The sequence below is a fragment of the Pelophylax lessonae genome (assembly GCF_965119305.1).
Source record: "Pelophylax lessonae genome assembly, chromosome: 12".
In the NCBI taxonomy this organism is placed as follows: Eukaryota; Metazoa; Chordata; class Amphibia; order Anura; family Ranidae; genus Pelophylax; species Pelophylax lessonae.
Genome location: NC_138779.1, coordinates 54,199,238 through 54,217,066, shown reverse-complemented (window position 1 = coordinate 54,217,066; position 17,829 = coordinate 54,199,238). Strand labels below are relative to the sequence as shown.

Below are 17,829 nucleotides of genomic sequence, written 5' to 3'. Positions count from 1 at the left end.
TGCTATAAAGAAACAAGTTAAAACAAAGTATTGGAATCGGTGGAACAAACGTGCTAATAATGGTGTTTACATTACATATACATCGCAGGCCGTGAATAGGGGGCCAGCCTGCGCTTTCATGTGCTGGGGAATTACAAGTGTTTGTTTTACTCCAATAACCACCAAGATGAAAGCTTTGTCTAATTAGAGGAATTTCAAAGGCAAATCAAGGCTGACCGAGGAAAGAATGAGCCCGACACGCGCTTTGTGATACAGATACAGCCAAGCTGATTAAACATCCATCATACTTACTGTGCCAATGGCCAGAATGTAGGGGATAGAAGTGCAAATAATATACAGATTCATTATTATTCTGAGGGCTCTATAACTAGAAAAACATAGCGCTATGTAAACATGCGTTGTGGTCAGACGCTGCCTTTTGTATTTAAACTCGGCCACGCTTCAAAAAACATGGAAAAGACTTCATTTTCTACGCTTTGCCTCAATAGGACCTACTGCATCCGAAGAATTGATAAGGGCTCATTAATATTCTGCGATGCGTTATGTTGTGTGTTAATGTTAACATGCGCTGCATTATTCACTTCTGGACGGGAAGATTCGGCACTGCGTTATTTTAACGGACAATTGCGCGGTTGTGCGACGCTGTACCCAAATAAAGTTATTGTCCTTTTTTTCCCACAAATAGAGCTTTCTTTTGATGGTATTTGATTACCTCTGCGATTTTTATTTTCTGCGCTATAAACAAAAAAGAGCAACAATTCTGAAAAAAAAAAAAACCAATATTTTTTACTTTCTGCTATATAATATTCCCAATAAAAGAAAATGCAAAAATCTATTTTGCGATACGGCACTGCTTCACTTTAACTGACAATTGCCTGGTGGTACGACACTGTACTCAAATAAGATTTAATAAAATTGATGTCCTTTTTTCCCCACAAATAGAGCTTTCTTTTGGTGGTATTTGATCACCTCTGCGTTTTTTATTTTTTGCGTTATAAACAAAAAAAACCTGGCAATTTAAAAAAAGAAATAAATAAAAAATGTACTTTTGACTATAAGTGCCGGTGTAACGTGAGAATTACCTACCCCGTGAGAAAAACCTACCCTCGTCACTTCCGGCCAGGAACAGCTGAGCAGCGCAGCAGTGCGCATGCTCCCAGCCCCGGATACCTAATAGAAAAGCTGAGGACCTGACTAGTGCGCGTGCGCAATAGTAGGAAATTGTCACGGTGTCCGTGAAAATAACCTACCCACGCCACGCTTAAATTAAAACAGCTGTGCTACAATATAAGTCATCTCCGCTCCTTTACCTGTCACTACCCTGATCTTGGCTAGTAAATATAAAAGCGGCTCTCGGCTCCGTGATTTATGTTCTCATACACCCGCCGCCGCTTTAATATTTACTAGCCGAGATAAGGGAAGTGACAGGGACAGGAGCGGAGATGACTCGTATTGCAGCAAAGCTGTTTTAATGTAAACGCCACATTACATACAGTGTAACCGGAAGTGACGAGGGTAGGTTTTTCTCACGGGTAGGTAATTCTCACGGAACACCGGTTCACACTACTCCAACTTGTCAGGTGACTTGACAAGTCGTGCTCCATTCTGTGCAATGGGAACCGTTCTAATAGGAACGACTCAAGTGGCTCCGACTTAGAAAAATGTTCCTGCACTACTTTTGGCTGAAGTCGGAGCGACTTGCATTGACTTCCATTATGTGAAGTCAGTGCAAGCCGCGCCGAAGTTGCGGTGCACGGCAACTTGTTCATGTCGCCCCGAAGTCGTGTCGCCATAGTGTGAACCGACTCTAAGACTTATCCAATAAAAAAAATTGAAAACATCAAATTTCTTCATCCTTTTAGGCCAATTTGTATTCTGTTACATATTTTTGGTAAAAGAAAATCCCAATAAGCACATTTTGATTGCACAAAAGTTATCGCGTCTACAAACTAGGGGAAAGATTTATGTCATTTTAATCTATTTTTTTTACTAGTAATGGCTGATATAAGCTGATTGAGAGGGACGGAAGAGGGGGATACAAGGATGCTGTACAGGCGACTAACATCCTCCATATCAAATGATGATGTAATTGGTTGTTAGGACGCCTGGAAGGTTATAATGGTACACAATGAAAACCTATGGCTTTGTGTAACTAAAAGGCAGGCTTCATCCACACGTCTGCTTGTATAATGGCAATTTTTAGACATTTTGCCAAGACACCTATGAAGAAACCTCAAGGCCCCCCAGGGTGCCTGGGTACCCTGGTTGAAAAAGGCTGTTCTAACGTACCCTAACGTGCCTAAAATTGCACATTTCCCTTCTTTATACAATACAATGCATGGCAATACACTACTGTGCGTTTCAATGTGCTACAACGTAGATACCTTGCCATAGTGTGCTGGGTGCCATTCATAATGAATGACACAGCAATGCATACTACGTGTGTTACCACACGTTGTGATAATGCACGCAGTAAGGCAGTAAAAACAGGCAGCTGAGCCACGGTTTTACCACCCCCTGACTGTCCACCAAAATTGTAAAATACAGCCAGAGAAAGCTGTTCACATACTTTGCGTTGTGGCAGCGACAAATGTAACACACTCTGAAAAGCGATACAAAACCACAAACCACTTCTCAGAGCATTGGATATTGTGAATGAGCATTAACCCATTCATGCCTAAGCCTTTTTCTGACATTTGTTGCTTACAAGTTAAAGTCAGCATTTTCTTTCTAGGAAATTATTTAGAACCCCCAAACATTATATATTTTTGTTTAGCAGAGACCCTAGAAAATAAAATGGCGATCATTGCAATATTTTATGTCACACTGTATTTGCGCAGCGGTCTTTCAAATGTAATTATTTTGGAGGAACTACACTTTCAGAAATAAAAAAAATAAAAAACAGTAGAGTTAGCCCAATTTGTTTGTATACTGTGAAAGATGATGTTATGCCGAGGTAATAGATACCTAACATGTCATGCTTTAAAATTGGGGAATGGTGACAAACTACAGTACTTAAAAATCTCCATAGGCGATGCTTTAAACATTTTTAATAGTTACCTGTTTAGAATTACAGAGAAGGTCTAGTGCTAGAGTTATTGTTCTCGCTCTAACGATCACATCAATACCTCACATGTGGGGTTTGAACACCGTTTACAATTGCAGGAGCAACTTACGTATGCGTTCGATTCTGCGCACGAGCATGGAGGGATGGGGCGCTTTAAATTTTTAAATTTTTTTATTTTTATATTATTGTAATTTTCTAATTTTACAGTGTACCTTTATATATATATATATATATATATGTATATATAAATATATATATATATATATTTTTTTTTTATCACTTTAATTTCTGTCACAAGCAATGCAAACATCCTTTGTGACCGTAATAGGCAGTGACAGGTACTCTTTTGGAGGGATATGGGGGTCTATCAGACCCTACATCTCTCCTTTGCCCTTAAAAGCATTAAAAACACCAAGTTTTGAATACTGTAATTTTTTTAAATTGGGCGACTTAAGGCTCCATTAACTGGAAGTGATGTCATGACATCACTTTCCGGTTACTAGATCTGAGACCCGTTCAAAACCGATTCCGGCTTTGTTTGGGTCTCTGGCCAGCCAGCGGACGTGCCCAGAAGCTGTTTAGCAGGGAATGACGCGCCTGCAGCGGAAGTGAGGAGCGGGGCTGGTGCAGGCGCATTGACTCCTGGGAGTGATGACGTTCAGCTCCCAGGAGTCATTGCAAGCAGGAAGTGATGGCGCGGGCCGCGGCCGCAGAGGGAGGAAGTAGAAGAAAGGTAAGTATATTTTCTTCAAAAACATGGTAAGTAAAGCAAAAAAAATGGGCCAAAGTTGTTTTTGAGGCCAGAACTCCGCTTTAACTCAATTGATGAATATCCGGGGAGAAAACAAAAAGAGCCTCCACATAGTGTAAAACCATAGATACAGGGTGTTTATTATAGGATTAGAAACACAATATAGCTGATAAAATCAGGCCTTCAAATAGTAATCGTGTAGAGATCATCATGGAATGCAATGGCTTAGAAAGAGCTGGACCCAAACTGCCTTTTTCTTTTGATGTTGGATTATTTCATAATATCTCTGTTACAGTGGAAAGTCAAGCTACATATCAATATCAACCTTCTTTCCCTATCTATATACCTGTGTGGATACACAACTGCCTGTATTGACCCATTAGGCATACGCCAAACTGGGTCCACCATTTCTGGTAAGCCCCCTAGATGTTGGTGGTGGTGGCTGATCCACTCACGCTTTTCCTATACTACTAATAATTATTACCTGGATCTGCACTGAATATCACGTTTTCATCGCTGACTTTTTGATACATTGTCACTTTTGTTATATTTTTAGTTCACATTAATTATCATGTTTATTATCATATGTTTATGTATCATTTACATTTCTTAGCGCTGCACTTTTTTATATATTTTTATGGCTACAGATTGTCTGCTCTTGTGCTAGCTGCTCCTATTTATTCAAAATACTAGACCAATAAGCACAGTACTCTTAGAATTTGCACATAAACACAATGCAATTTTGCAGACTGAATGGGCCTTTGCACTCATGTGAATCACCCCCTAATCTGCAGCTTTTATTATAATAACCCCCAGTGATCCTGCAATGAAGGTCCTTGTTCAGGAACTTCCTGTTATAGGGTGACAACACTCTTCCCCATGTTATCATTTGTGCTCCTTTGTAGCCACCCTAAAAGACAAAATTTAGGTGCTGCTCAGGTAGAGAAGTAAAGTCTAATTAGACCACTATGAGTGCAGACAAGGACAAGAAGCTTGTCCTAGCTCCAAACTGCAACAATGTCAAAGGAAAAGATCCATAAGCTGCACATCATGAAGCAGATCATGTGCATGAAGTGAGATGAATGACAGCCTCAGCCATGACTCCAGCCAAGCCACGCCCTCAATGCGTGTCGCTCCGCCCATTGGCGTGTAATCATGGGGATGGGGTGGAGTGTAACATGTTGGGGGCGTGGAGAGGTTGGAGTCTGGGCTGAGGCTGCCATTCATCTTCCTTCATGCACGTGGGTCTGCTTCATTATGTACGGCTTATGGACCTTTTCCTTTGTAGTCATCCTGTCACACAGGGTTCTGAAGGAAACCCTGAATGGCCCTTTCAGCACACATTGCACAGGCATGGTACACTGGTGTCACCATCCTGAGGTATGCCATGCAGCCATCGCTCGGGTGCAGCATGTAGGCAGGACGTTGCTGCAAAGAGCCTGCAAGAGATCAACACCACTAAGATGTCACAAAGGGTATACAAAAAGTGAAAACAGGATTTTTTTTAAGATGCCAATTATTTATGATACCCAGTGCACATTGCAAACCAAAGTCTTATATCAACTGGAGTTGTTTTGCTGCTTTGATGTGTGTTTGATGTGTGTTTGGAATGCACCTCAAATGCAGGTCAGCAAAATCCCCTGACTTTAATTAAGCAGTACACAGTTCAGACAGAGGCAGTGTTTGACCTGCACTGCACAAAGCGCAATTGCACTACAGTCAAAGCAGGTCAAGCACTGCCTTTTCTAGTCAAATGCTGCATTGGGTTACTGAGCCTTCCAGGTTCATCTGCCCCCTTGGGTGGGAGGGGCTAGTTGGTGGCGAGAAAAAGAGAGAGATGTAGAGGTACAACAAGGACAGGGAATACACCTCTCCGGAGGAATCCTTATTGCAAAACTTTAAGCTATAACAGCGTCTGGCTATGAACTATTATAATGCAATAGCCCCCTCTTGTCATCCTTTATTGGGAAACAATGGCATATGTACTGGTGGTCCTAAATGTTGTGTAGGCATAATTTCCTTTCTCCGGGAATGTAAATGACCAACTATGTGAAAGGAAGCTGTATCATGTATTTGGACTGTGCCATGGAGTATTTTTCTATTTGTTGTAAAAAAATTATTTCAACCAGTGCCTGGGGAAAACAAATGTGTTGCCAAAACCGGTTTGGGATAGGAGTGGTGGTGGTTGGTTGCAGTGAGTCGTTTGGTGGACAAAAGGTTCGCCTGGTGCATCAGCATATAGGTGGTGTGCAGCGTGGGGCATTGACAATAAATTATTCACAGAGAAGGATGCAATACAGAGCTTGTACTGGAGAATGTAGTAACAATTCACAACTGAACCCAGGGGTGAAACTGCCCATTCAGTTACACTTAGGGTTTGCAGTCCTGCTGGACTTACAGAGTCTATAAAGAGTGCAGAATGCGGCTTGGCCACCTTGTGCCCAATTGCAAAGATGTCCAGAGGAATCACAGACTCTATGCTTTCCCTCCTAAATAGGCTCTGTCTGACCCAATATGGCTGCTAGAGTCACATGGGGCTGCAGTCCTAATAGGATAGCTTCCCCAGTGACCCAAGGAAACCATGTCCCCCTTGACTTCCTCCTCCAACAACAGTGCCACTGCGGAAGAGTGCCACCTGTTGTGGAGAAAGTAGACTGCAACTGCCTAAATGCAGTTGTGTCTGGGAACCCGGGTTTCACTGGCCCAAGATATCGGTGGTGACTTCTCAATGACCATGTCTGGAGCCACGATACCATAAATTCATTCTAAGCCTATGGCCTGAAAAATGTATAATTTCATCTGCATATCATAATGTAATCAGGCAACCCCTGACCTGTGTGTGGTAATCTGATCAGGAGGGGGAGGTCCATGCTGTATATAAATTCTGTGTGACTTCAATAAAGAGAGATTTCAGTACAAGCTATGTTGTTGGCTAGCTTTGTATGGGGCGGCTAGGATTTAATATCTATGTTCATGACTGCAAGGAAGCCATATACTGACGGAAGACCACAAGTACAGTGTGGGTTGAGTAGTCCGTTACAGTGTATATGGGATTGTATGGTTGGGTTTTCATTACTGTTTTTTTTTATTATTGATTGATCCAGATGGACTTGTGTCTTTTTTCAACCTGACTAACTATATATGTACAAGATGTGGGGTACGACAGGGTGTGGTGCGGATATCTGACAGGGCATGTGCGTAGGCCATGGTGACAATATCAAATAGCGGTAAAAATGTGCTGGATACAGGCCTGTGCTTTGGTCCGTGAAGGACTTAGCCCTTTGTCGAGATGGTCCTCAAGAACTTTTGTTGCCCCTTTGCAGAATTTGTGACCAAGAAGCATTGTGTAATTACCTTTGGGTTTGTTGCCATTCACATGTATCCTTCGTCTTTGATTTCCAGTCTGGAAGAGAAGTGGTCTGGGATGTCCTGCTCAGCTACCTTTGTGGCAAGTCAGTGCACTTTCAGGCTTTTGGAGGTTAAACCAAGGGATTTGGACATTGCCAGCCCCTTTAGCCTATCGGTGGATTTTTGTACACCTTCGCTCTGTGAGCCCGATTGAGTGGGAAGTGGAATCCACATAGGTGGATGAGGTATCGGAGGTCTGATCTGCTTTCCCCGGGCACTCTGAGATTGAGGCGGCTCTGGTTCTCACGTCAAGATTGAGATTGAGGTGCTTCTGGCAAAACTGGTACGTCACCACAACCCTAAATGTCATTCACTGAGGGCTTACATCTACTTTAAGTATTGCACCTCCTAAAACAAAGTTCTTCCATATATATTTTTGATATTTATTTTTGTTAGGCTTTTAACCACTTGACGACCGCTGCAAGTAGATATACTGCGGCGGTCAGCCCCGGCCAGGCAAAGTGACGTAGCGGTACGTCACTAGCCTGTCACTGGCTTGTGAGCCAATAGCGGGCGAGCGCGCGCCCGCTGAGGCACGCGCCCGCCCCGGCTCATTCCCTAACAAGTCAGTGTGTGTGACCGGCGGACCCGATGTCCGCCGGTCACTCGCGATCGTTCGCCGGGAAGGGAGAAAGGCAAGCGGCTAATGTAAACAAGCCGCCTGTCATTCTCCCCTGTGTAAAAATGGAGATCAGACGGTTCTACTATGTAGGACCATTGATCTCTGTTTTTACACTAGTAGCCATGTCCCATCACAGTTAGAAACACGCCCCTAGGACATACTTAACCCCTCCCTCTCCAATACAGTTAACCCCTTCCCTGCCAGTGTCATTTTTACAGTAACAGTGCATATGTATAGCACTGATTACTGCAGTAATGTCACTGGTAACCCCAAAAGTGTCAAAAATGTCAGTCAAGGGTCCGATCTGTCCGCCGCAATGTCGCAGTCCCGCAAAAAAAATCGCAGATCGCCGCCATTACTCGTTAAAAAAAAAAACCAAAAATGACAAAAATCTTTCCCTTTGTTAGTAAACGCGATAACTTTTGCGCAAACCAATCAAAATACGCTTTTTGCGATTTTTTTTACCAAACATATGTAGCATAAAACAAATTGGCCGAAAATGTTAAAAAATTTTGATTTTTACATTTTTTTTGGGGAATTTCATATAAAAAAATGTGAAAAATATTGCTATTTTTGCAAAATTGACGCTCTTTTTTGTTTGTAGCGAATGTTCAAAAAATCGCACAGGTGATCAAATACCACCAAAAAAAAGCTCTGTTTGTGGGAAAAAAAGGCCGTCAAATTTGTTTAGGTATAGCGTGGCACGACCGCGCAATTGTCTGTTAAAGTCACACAGTAAAAAATCACAAAAAACCCCCTGGTCAGAAAGGGGGTAAAATCTTCCGGGGCTTAAGTGGTTAAATATATACAATGTCTTTCACATACTCTATCTGATGTATTTAAGCTGTGAATAATGAGAATTTTTAACTTGTGAACAGAGGAAGAACTCTAATCAATGAGTCACCTCTGGATGGGAAGGACATTTTGGAAAAAGAGGCGACTCTTAAGACAATTCAAAGAAGAATCCGGATTGTCCTCTTTCCTGGAAAACAGGAAGCAGACGTCACTGTCTGACAAAGCCAAGGGTGCAAGAATGAGCAGGAAATATTACTACAATGAGCAAAGCATCCCAAAAGGAGCTTGTTGCACCCAGAAATAGAAATGAGTGAAAATGTCCCCCGTACTGTAACCTCTTTCCGCTTTGTGTGGTCAAATGTTCAGGAAGAAAAGTAAATTCAAATGGTGGAAACCGTTACTGGTTATTCTGATCGTTTGGCAGTAAAGTCTGATAATTGAGCTGTGATGTCATTGAATAAAAATAATTCATACAGTTCTTTACTTTGAGAAGTTTCAGTTTTGTACTACAGGTGATCACAAAATTGAATTTAATATGCACAGCACACATAATGAAAAAAATGTCTTGCCATAACAAAAAGGTTAATGGGAAAAATAGCAAATTACATATAAGATGTTGTCTGGAAGCAGCATTAACTATACAGCTAACATCGTTTTTTTTTGCCTTTTGATCTTGCCATTATGTGCTAACTGTGGCCATGTGGGTAACCCGGAGAGAGTGCTCGCTAGTGCCCCCAGAGGCGAGCTGAGGCTGTTACCTAATGCAAAATGGCGCTTTAGGTAGCACTCCATCTTAAAAGATGCTTCTCCATTCAGACATAATTAGCTTTTTGTAATCTGTGGCCCAATTTCCTAACTTTTTACTTTGTATACTACAGACAACAATTCCTTATTACATTTCATAACTCTTCTCTCTCTTTTGTTGTGCAGAATTTCTGAGCCGGTACCACTGCGCTTGTACCGGACGCCACCAGCCCAGTTACCCATCACCCCATCCCAGTGACATTGATTTGTATGTAGTGCTACTCCCATAGGATACTCTCCAGGTCACCCCACAATTTTCACCCCACGGCCAGGCATCCAGGCTCATTCACACTTTTCTTCAATGACCAGTCTAGGTGTGTTGTTTTTGTTGTTTTTATTTTCGGAAAACTTGGATAGGGTTGAGGGGATTAGGTGCGATGCTCCAACAACAAGAACTATGTATACTTGAGGATGTAGGCATTCTTCAGAACAAGCTAAATTAAAGCCCGTGCTTAAAGAAAATAGTAGACTTCAGGTTTAAGGTAGTGGTAGAAGTTGTTATTGTGAACTTCTTTCTTAGAACCACAAGAGCAGAGTCCCTTTAAGTAGAAGATTAACTGGACAAAGCTCTTCAGGACACCAACCGATGGCCCCTTTCAACTAGACCCACAGCTGACTTTCTCTAGTACCAGAGGGGTGGCAAAAGCACAAAGATCCCCAATAGCTGGTTGCCCCCTTCCAATCAACACCTTACTCCTGAGATACCAGACTAGATCTTGTGCGGACAGCTCTCCTCACTCAGATCTCTTTAGCTCATCTGAGGCCTCACGACTGCAGACATAGCAGTAGTGCCTGGGAGGGCAGCGTGCCCTCCAGGCTGGACTAATCCTTTTTAGAAAAAGACCCAGAGCTCAATGTGCTCACAGAATATATACAATCTCCCAGCATGCCATCAGAGCTGCCTCTCTGGGATAGGCCAGGGCTGTACCCATGTTCATGTTGCCATTTGCATAGCTCCACACCTATCATCCAGAAACTTCTCAAGTTCCCTGGATACAGAGGAAGCTATCAGACACACTGTCAGTAGCTGAGCACACTGAACAGACCTAACTTACTGATCACAGCTACACTAATTATATAGTGAGCAAATTATGCTTTTACCTAACAAACCATTACAGCCACACTAACTACATCTAAACCTAGCACCCATCTATGAGGGTGCCCACATATATTACACTTGAATACTGGGAAGCTTAACTTGATTCCGAACGCTGAAGAAGGAGCCCAAGCACCCAGGCTCTTTCACTACCAGGGCCTTTCGTCACATAACTTAGTCTTCCAAAATATTATAAAAAAATCAAATTCCAAAATAATAATAAAATATTATATAATATTCATAAGTCAACTTTACTGTAGACCTACTGTAGACCTACTGTAGACACCTACTGGCAAAGGGAGGAAACACAGCTACACTGGATTTAGGGGAGACACAAACGATCAAATAAACTACAAATCAGCCAGGTTATTTACCACCCTAAACTTATCTAGTAGCCCCTATTTATCACAGAGTGGCTACATATGGTTTGTCCCAGCCCTGTAACAGTTACTTTTTCTGGACAGCTTGGCTAGTTACAAATAACAGATCTACTGGCAGGATCATCAGGTAATCCAACTATGTTACAGGGGGGCTCAGAAAAACTGCTGTGTTATTGCTACAGACAGGCTTAATCACATGTAATTTTTATTTTGCCCATAATTCCACTTTAAACATCATTTACATTTATAAAAAGACTCATGGAAAGTGTGGGGAATTTATGCGGCTAGCTGTTTAGAACAGACATTTCACAAGAGTTGTCCAGTCGGATGATTAGAGCACTCAGAAGAAAGGACCAACCAGTGGCCAGGCCATTAAGATCATATTTACTTCTTTGCGGTGCTTTCACACATTATGTTGCACACGAACCTGCATTGTGTTAAGGCAGACCATTCAAAATGAATGGGTTGTCAACGCACTCTAATGTCCTAAAAATTGCACATGACCCTTTTTTTTAATGCAACGCGCCACACTGTGCTTTACAGCATGCTACAGCACAGGTGTGTTTCTTTAGTGCGTTTGGGTGCCATTCAAAATAAGTTGCACCGCATGTTACATGCATTACCCCAAGTTGCCGCTAAGCAGATGGGATATGGGCCTTTTAAATATTCAAGGAATTATACCAATTTGTAGCAAGTCAGTACATTAGAGTATTCTCAGACCAGTGAAGTCAAACAAAGGACAAAGGAAAGCCGCTCAAGTGTAGTAATGAGCCTGGTGCAGGTCAGATCCCTCATCCGTAATAGTAAAACATCCAAGAAGTAGGACCGCACTCAAGGCAAAATTTGAAATCAATGGTATCCTTTATTCCTCATGGATAAATTCGTGCAGGCAGTGCATGACAGACATGTCAGGTTGACGCGTTTCACGATACAAATGATCGCTTACTCGTGGTTATGAGTAAGCGATCATTTGTATCGTGAAACACGTCAACCTGACATGTCTGTCATGCACTGTCTGTATGAATTTATCCATGAGGAATAATGGATACCATTGATTTCAAATTTTGCCTTGAGTGCGGTCCTACTTCTTGGGTTTTTTTATTCTCAGACCAGGCCAGATTATAACAAGTGCCATTCTCTAAAACACACCAGTTCACCAAGAAGACAGAACAGTAGAATACACATTGCTTTTCTGCATTCACACTGTTTTATGGCTTTCTCAGATCTTGTACAAGCTTCTATGAGGAGCACCGCAGTGTATTACTGAACTTCAAAAAAATGCTGATTCAAAATCTACAACAAAAAGCTGGTGATCCTGTATGTACTAAACCAAGTTCGTCAGCTGCATATCATTGCTTTGAACAGCCTTCCTGACAATGGTGGACTATGTTCGTAAAATGTACCACCTATAGCCTCGTTCGGGGTGCACGTCTAGGGGTAACCCTGGACTCCGAACTGTCCTTTCAGGCCCACATCTGATCCCTACCCAAATCATGCCATCTCAACCTCCTCAACATCTCCAGAATACGACCCTTTTTAACCAACGACACCACTAAGCTCCTAATCCACTCCCTGGTTATCTCTCACCTCAACTACTGCAACCCCCTCCTCATTGAAATACCTTTACATAGATCCCCCTCTTCAATCCATAATGAATGCTGCTGCAAGACTTATCCACCTTACCAACCGTTCAGTGTCCTCCACCCCTCTCTACCAATCCCTTCACTGGCTTCTGCTCAACCAACAAATAAAATTCAAAGTACTAACAATAGCTTACAAAGCCATCCTGTAAGATTCTGGTACCTTCGGTACCCTTCCAGCCCATTTCTTCCGCATTGCGTCCCACCTTTCAGCTAGGTGGAACGCATATACCTGCCTATCTCTTTAAACCGCATGACGTCATCACTAGGCGCCGCTCTGAGCGGCTATTTCAATCGCCGGCTTTCACTCACAAGGTGTTCGTGCAAACCGCTTGTTACACAGCCTTGTCTGACGCTGCCGAAGCCTCCAGCTATTTCCCCAGTATCTGGATAGACCGGAGTCTCGCTACTTGATCCTGTATCTCGCTACTGATCCTGTATCTCGCTACCTGATCCTTATCTCATTACCGGACCCCTCATCTCTCTAAACCAACTAGTGATAAGTACCCCACAGGGGATTCCTTCCTATCAACTTACACTATCTACTCTTGCATACTAAAGACTGTTGCTATCTATGCATTACTATTTCTATCATCTGCACTGTTACATAGATTGCTAGCTCTTGAGTCTACTACCATCTATATCCTTGCACTGAGTTAGCAATTCCTGTACACTTCATCTGCTGTCCCCTACCACATGTTATTTGTACATGATTGCTAACCTATCTGCATACTATCTATCACCATCTGCTAACACTCCTGAACATTACTATTGAGTGCCTATCATTTCTATCACTACTCACGCCTGTCCTTTCAGCACATCACCTCTATACTATTGTATACAACCTATCACTCCAGGAACATCTTATCTGAGTGTCTGTATATTTGCATGCTGAGGCAGGCTGGGCCACAATGATGAGTCTGGAGAGTTGGATATGGTGATTCAACACATCTCTACACGACTACTGAGTGGAAATTCTGCAGCTGCAAATCCAGTTCACTAAACAAACGCCGGAGCGTTACACATCCACAACTCTGTCCCCAGCTACATCCCTAGCCTGATTTCAAAATATGAACCAAGCCGCTCTCTTTGATCCTCCCAAGACCTCCTGCTCTCTAGCTCCTTTGTCACCTCCTCCCATGCTCGCCTTCAGGACTTCTCCAGAGCTTCTCCAATCCTTTGGAACTCCTTACCCCCAATCTCTCTGACTATCTCCTAATCTATCCATCTTTAGACGATCCCTGAAAACCCTCCTCTTTAAATAAGCCTATCCTTCTTCTAATTAATACACTGTTTTTTTACTTTCTCCATCAGCTTTTCCCCCACAGTTATTACCTTTTGTATCTTTTGACCCTTCCTCTTAGAATGTAAGATCTAACAAGTAGGGCCCTCTGATTCCTCTTGTACCAAATTGTATTGTAACTGTAATGTCTGCTTTCATTTTGTAAAGCGCTGCACAAACTGTTAGCATTATATAAATCCTGTATAATAATGTGACAGGGTGGCAACACAGGAGAACAATTGGTAGACAGTTGTCACCTTATTACAGGAAGTGCCTGAGCACAGACCTTCAGAATAGTTGAGAAAGTGCAGAGAAGGGCAACCAAACTGATAGGAGTCATGGAGGAGCTCAGCTATGAGAAAACTTAGAGGAACTGAATTTTTTCTCTCTTGAGAAGAGGAGATTAGGGGGGGGGGTGTATGATCAATATGTATAAATACATAAGGGGTCCATATGGTGAACTTAGTGTAGAGCTATTCATTTTAGGGTTATCACAGAGGACAAGGGGGCACTATTTATGTCTAGGGAAAAAGAGATTTAACCTCCAAAGACAAAAAGGCTTCTTCACAGTAAGAGCTGTGAAAATGTGGAAAAGACTCCCTCAAGAGCTGGTTCTGGCCAGCTCAGTAGATTGCTTTAAAAAATGACCTGGGTTCTTTTAAATGCCCATAATATAACTGGATATTAATATTTTTTTTAGGTAAAGTTGATCCAGGGAATATTTGATCGAGGAATTTGTTTCTCCCACTGGAGCAAATTGGATCATGCTTTATTGGGAGTTTTTTTTTTTTACTTCTCTGGATCAACTGTGGGTAAATGATTGAGTATATGCAGGTTTTTTATTCATGTTTGTTTTTTCTTTTTTGTTTTTTCTGTGGGTTGAACTGGATGGATTTGTGTCTTTTTTCAACCAGACTAACTATGTAACTATGGCATGATCACCAGGGATTATTTTTTATTAAAAGCTCCAGACTGCAAACAACTTCTTGAAATTACATCTCCATGTAAATAAAATTTTAGTGATTGGTTTTACATGTACTTTAATAATATCTAGTGGAAGGACTAACAGGTCATTAACCTGTTAGTCATTAATTAACTGGTCCCTGGCTATATACTGTATGGTAAATAAAAAAGGCAAGCAATAAAACTGGCTAATAAATGTGATAAGCACAAAAACCATAAAATTCTCAGGGCAAATTTTAAAGCAGTTCATATGACATTCACCAAACTATCACCATCTTCTAGGTGCATGTGTTTTAAATGACAGCGATTAATTCACCACCACTGAATATTTACATGTGAAACTCACATTCACTGCTTTATACATATACCCCTTACATAGCAAAACACTTTACATACTGCAGCATAAAATGAACGCATTTGTGCCGATATGATTGTACATTTACAGGAAATGCCATGATCTTAGATGATGGGAATTTGGTAAACCAAGTTTTTTGGACAGTAAAAATGGGTATAAAATTTAGGCCAGATTGTGCCCTATAGACCTGACCATAAACATGCCGGTGATATTGCCTAAGGGAGCAAGTTTTTGTGGCCTGGTGTGAAGGAGGAGATCAGGGCCAGCTTCCTGTAGGGGGTTACGGTGTAAAGATTCTCATTTATCCAGGTCATCCTTTAGCTATTAGTAGTTGGTCACATTAGACTTCTGTAATGTTGAGGATGATTTGTAGCTTGTCCCATGTCAGGAACATACCCCAGCAATTAAATCCACATTTTGGACAATCGACATCTACACATTCTATAGTGATTGGATTAAGGCTGGCCATACATGAGTCTTTTTTTTTTTTTTTCATTCAACCAGCAGGTTAAACGAAAGAAAATGATTAAATTCCCCCATCCATGCACTCAATGTGAATAGGGGAATCCCTTCCATAGAGTTTTTGTATTTTGACAGCAGGTAGACTTTCTCTGCCATCAGAATACACTGAATAGCGCCTCCAGCTATAGCCGGCTGCGCTTATCATGAGACGTTTTTCCAACAGGCTGGTTGTACACAAGTCGATTGAAATTTGACCAGTCCCCGCTCAACTGGCCGAATTTTGATCCATGTATGGCCAGTTTAAGGTGTCTTAAGGTGTAGACATAAATGCTGGGGGTTCCACAACTTTCGCACCTCCCATTCTGTTCTTGGACAGTCAACATCTACTCATTCCATGGTGATTGAATAAGGGCATCTTAAGGTATGGATAAAAATTTGGGGATATCTTCCTATTACTCATTGGAAATGAAGAAGTGAGTTGGATAAACTAAAAAAAAAAAAACATTATAAAACAAGTCCAGTTAAGTGTGACTTACTACTACTAGCTTTAAATGATTGCTATTGTCCCTAGTCAGGCAGGAATATCTGCAGGTGCCCACAAACTCGGGGATCAGCACCCAATATTGGAGATTGCGGGGAACAATCATCTAATGACCATTGGCCCCAAACAGCTTATTATCTAGGTGGCGTACACTAAAATTAAAATTCTGACCATATATTATTCTATCATTCTTTATAACACAATACCAACAATGCAAAAAATTCCTTCTCGCGTTTTTACACTCATCTACCCTTGAAGACCAATTATTGTCTAAAACAAAATATGTGAATATTGTTTATGTAATTGTTTTTCCAAAAAAGTATATGTACAGCCAATTTATTTTTGTTTAGTTTTGGCTTAAATGAGGAAGAATTAGAATTGTTGGATTTTACCGCTATCCAGGGCTCCACTAGAGAGATTTCCCCTCACTTTTCTCAAAGACAACAATTTCACCAGACAGGAAGTTTTGCCTGGACAAACACATTAATTTTCCTCAAACGTGTCCATTTTCCTATGTTCTAACATATCGCCTTTTTTTATATTTCACATGGTGTTCTTACATATCTACTGCACTAAAGACTAAAAAAAATGAAAAAAGCTGTTTTGCAATACATTTTTATGCCCATCATAACCTCCTTAGGATGTTGGTAATTGATGAAAAGCGAAGGCTAGCAAGGTGCTGGTTTTGGTTCTTACCTCTTACACGGTGTCTTCTCTTGGGTCGGTGGTGGTGAACGTGCCTTGGGTGACGTCTGGAAGTCAATAGGTCATGTTCTTCAGGCTTCAAGGCTTGACCACAATGACAATAGTTCACCTGTGTACCCCATCCTAGCGGCAGGAAGACAAAGCTTACAAAGAAAACCATCAAAATCATTGACGTTCAATGTTTGATTTGCACCCAGGTAAAAAAAAAAAAAACTTCCAAAAACAAGGTTTAAATAAAAAAGTGTCCAAGAATGCTGTCTTGCTGATAAAATTTGAGTTTGTGCTTTCTATCTCCTTCCATCCAGTTTTGCCAAATTATTTAGAATGTGTTATTAAGGATGTTTTCAACAGCTTTTGTGCGATTTTTTTTCACTCTCTTCTTCCTCCTCCTTTTTTTTCTTTATGAAGTTTCGGAACAATGGGGCAGAAAAGCATGCAGACCCCATGCTGGGTGAGGGTCTGAGAAGTTTAGACAAGTCTTCTCTCCCTCTCTTTCCAGCATCCCTGTCATCTGAAAGCAATTGAGTGGGGGCTTTGACAGTATTTTGCACCCTCGCTGACACTAAGTAAATAGAGAAGTATTTGGGTTTTTATTTCCTTCACTGGCGCCCATCACTTTCTCAGTTTTTTCCCCCCCATGTGCGAAATTTATTTTTACGTTTTGGCAAAGTCATGTGAAAATGTCATTTTCAACATTCCTCGGCCAGATTTGACTATTCAGTTGAATAGCAGTGGGGCTTTGCTGACGACCGTTTCGAAAACTGAATTGATTGCCCTTTGATCGCGTTTAAAGCGTCTAAGGAGGCTTTGTCAGACCGGTGGGGAAATGTGAATTTTGAAGGGGGCTTAAGACATTTCCATTTGTCAAGGAAGGACAATGCCCTCTATATGTTTGCTATCACATTTACCACTAGAGGTTGCAATTATTTTGAGGGGTCACCAGTGTTGGAAAACATTC

General features: G+C 41.6%; 1 protein-coding gene across 1 annotated transcript in view; it reads right to left on the bottom strand.

Annotated features, from left to right (window-relative positions):
• The window catches only part of ROBO4 (roundabout guidance receptor 4), a 187,424-nt gene extending 169,986 nt beyond the window's left edge, over positions 1-17,438 (bottom strand). Inside the window, exon 1 of the mRNA XM_082273761.1 lies at positions 16,863-17,438. Within this exon, the coding sequence (XP_082129887.1) occupies positions 16,863-17,040 (178 nt within the window). The 5' untranslated portion in view covers positions 17,041-17,438. The remainder of the gene's footprint in view (positions 1-16,862) is intronic.
• Between the last annotated feature and the right edge of the window lie 391 nt (positions 17,439-17,829).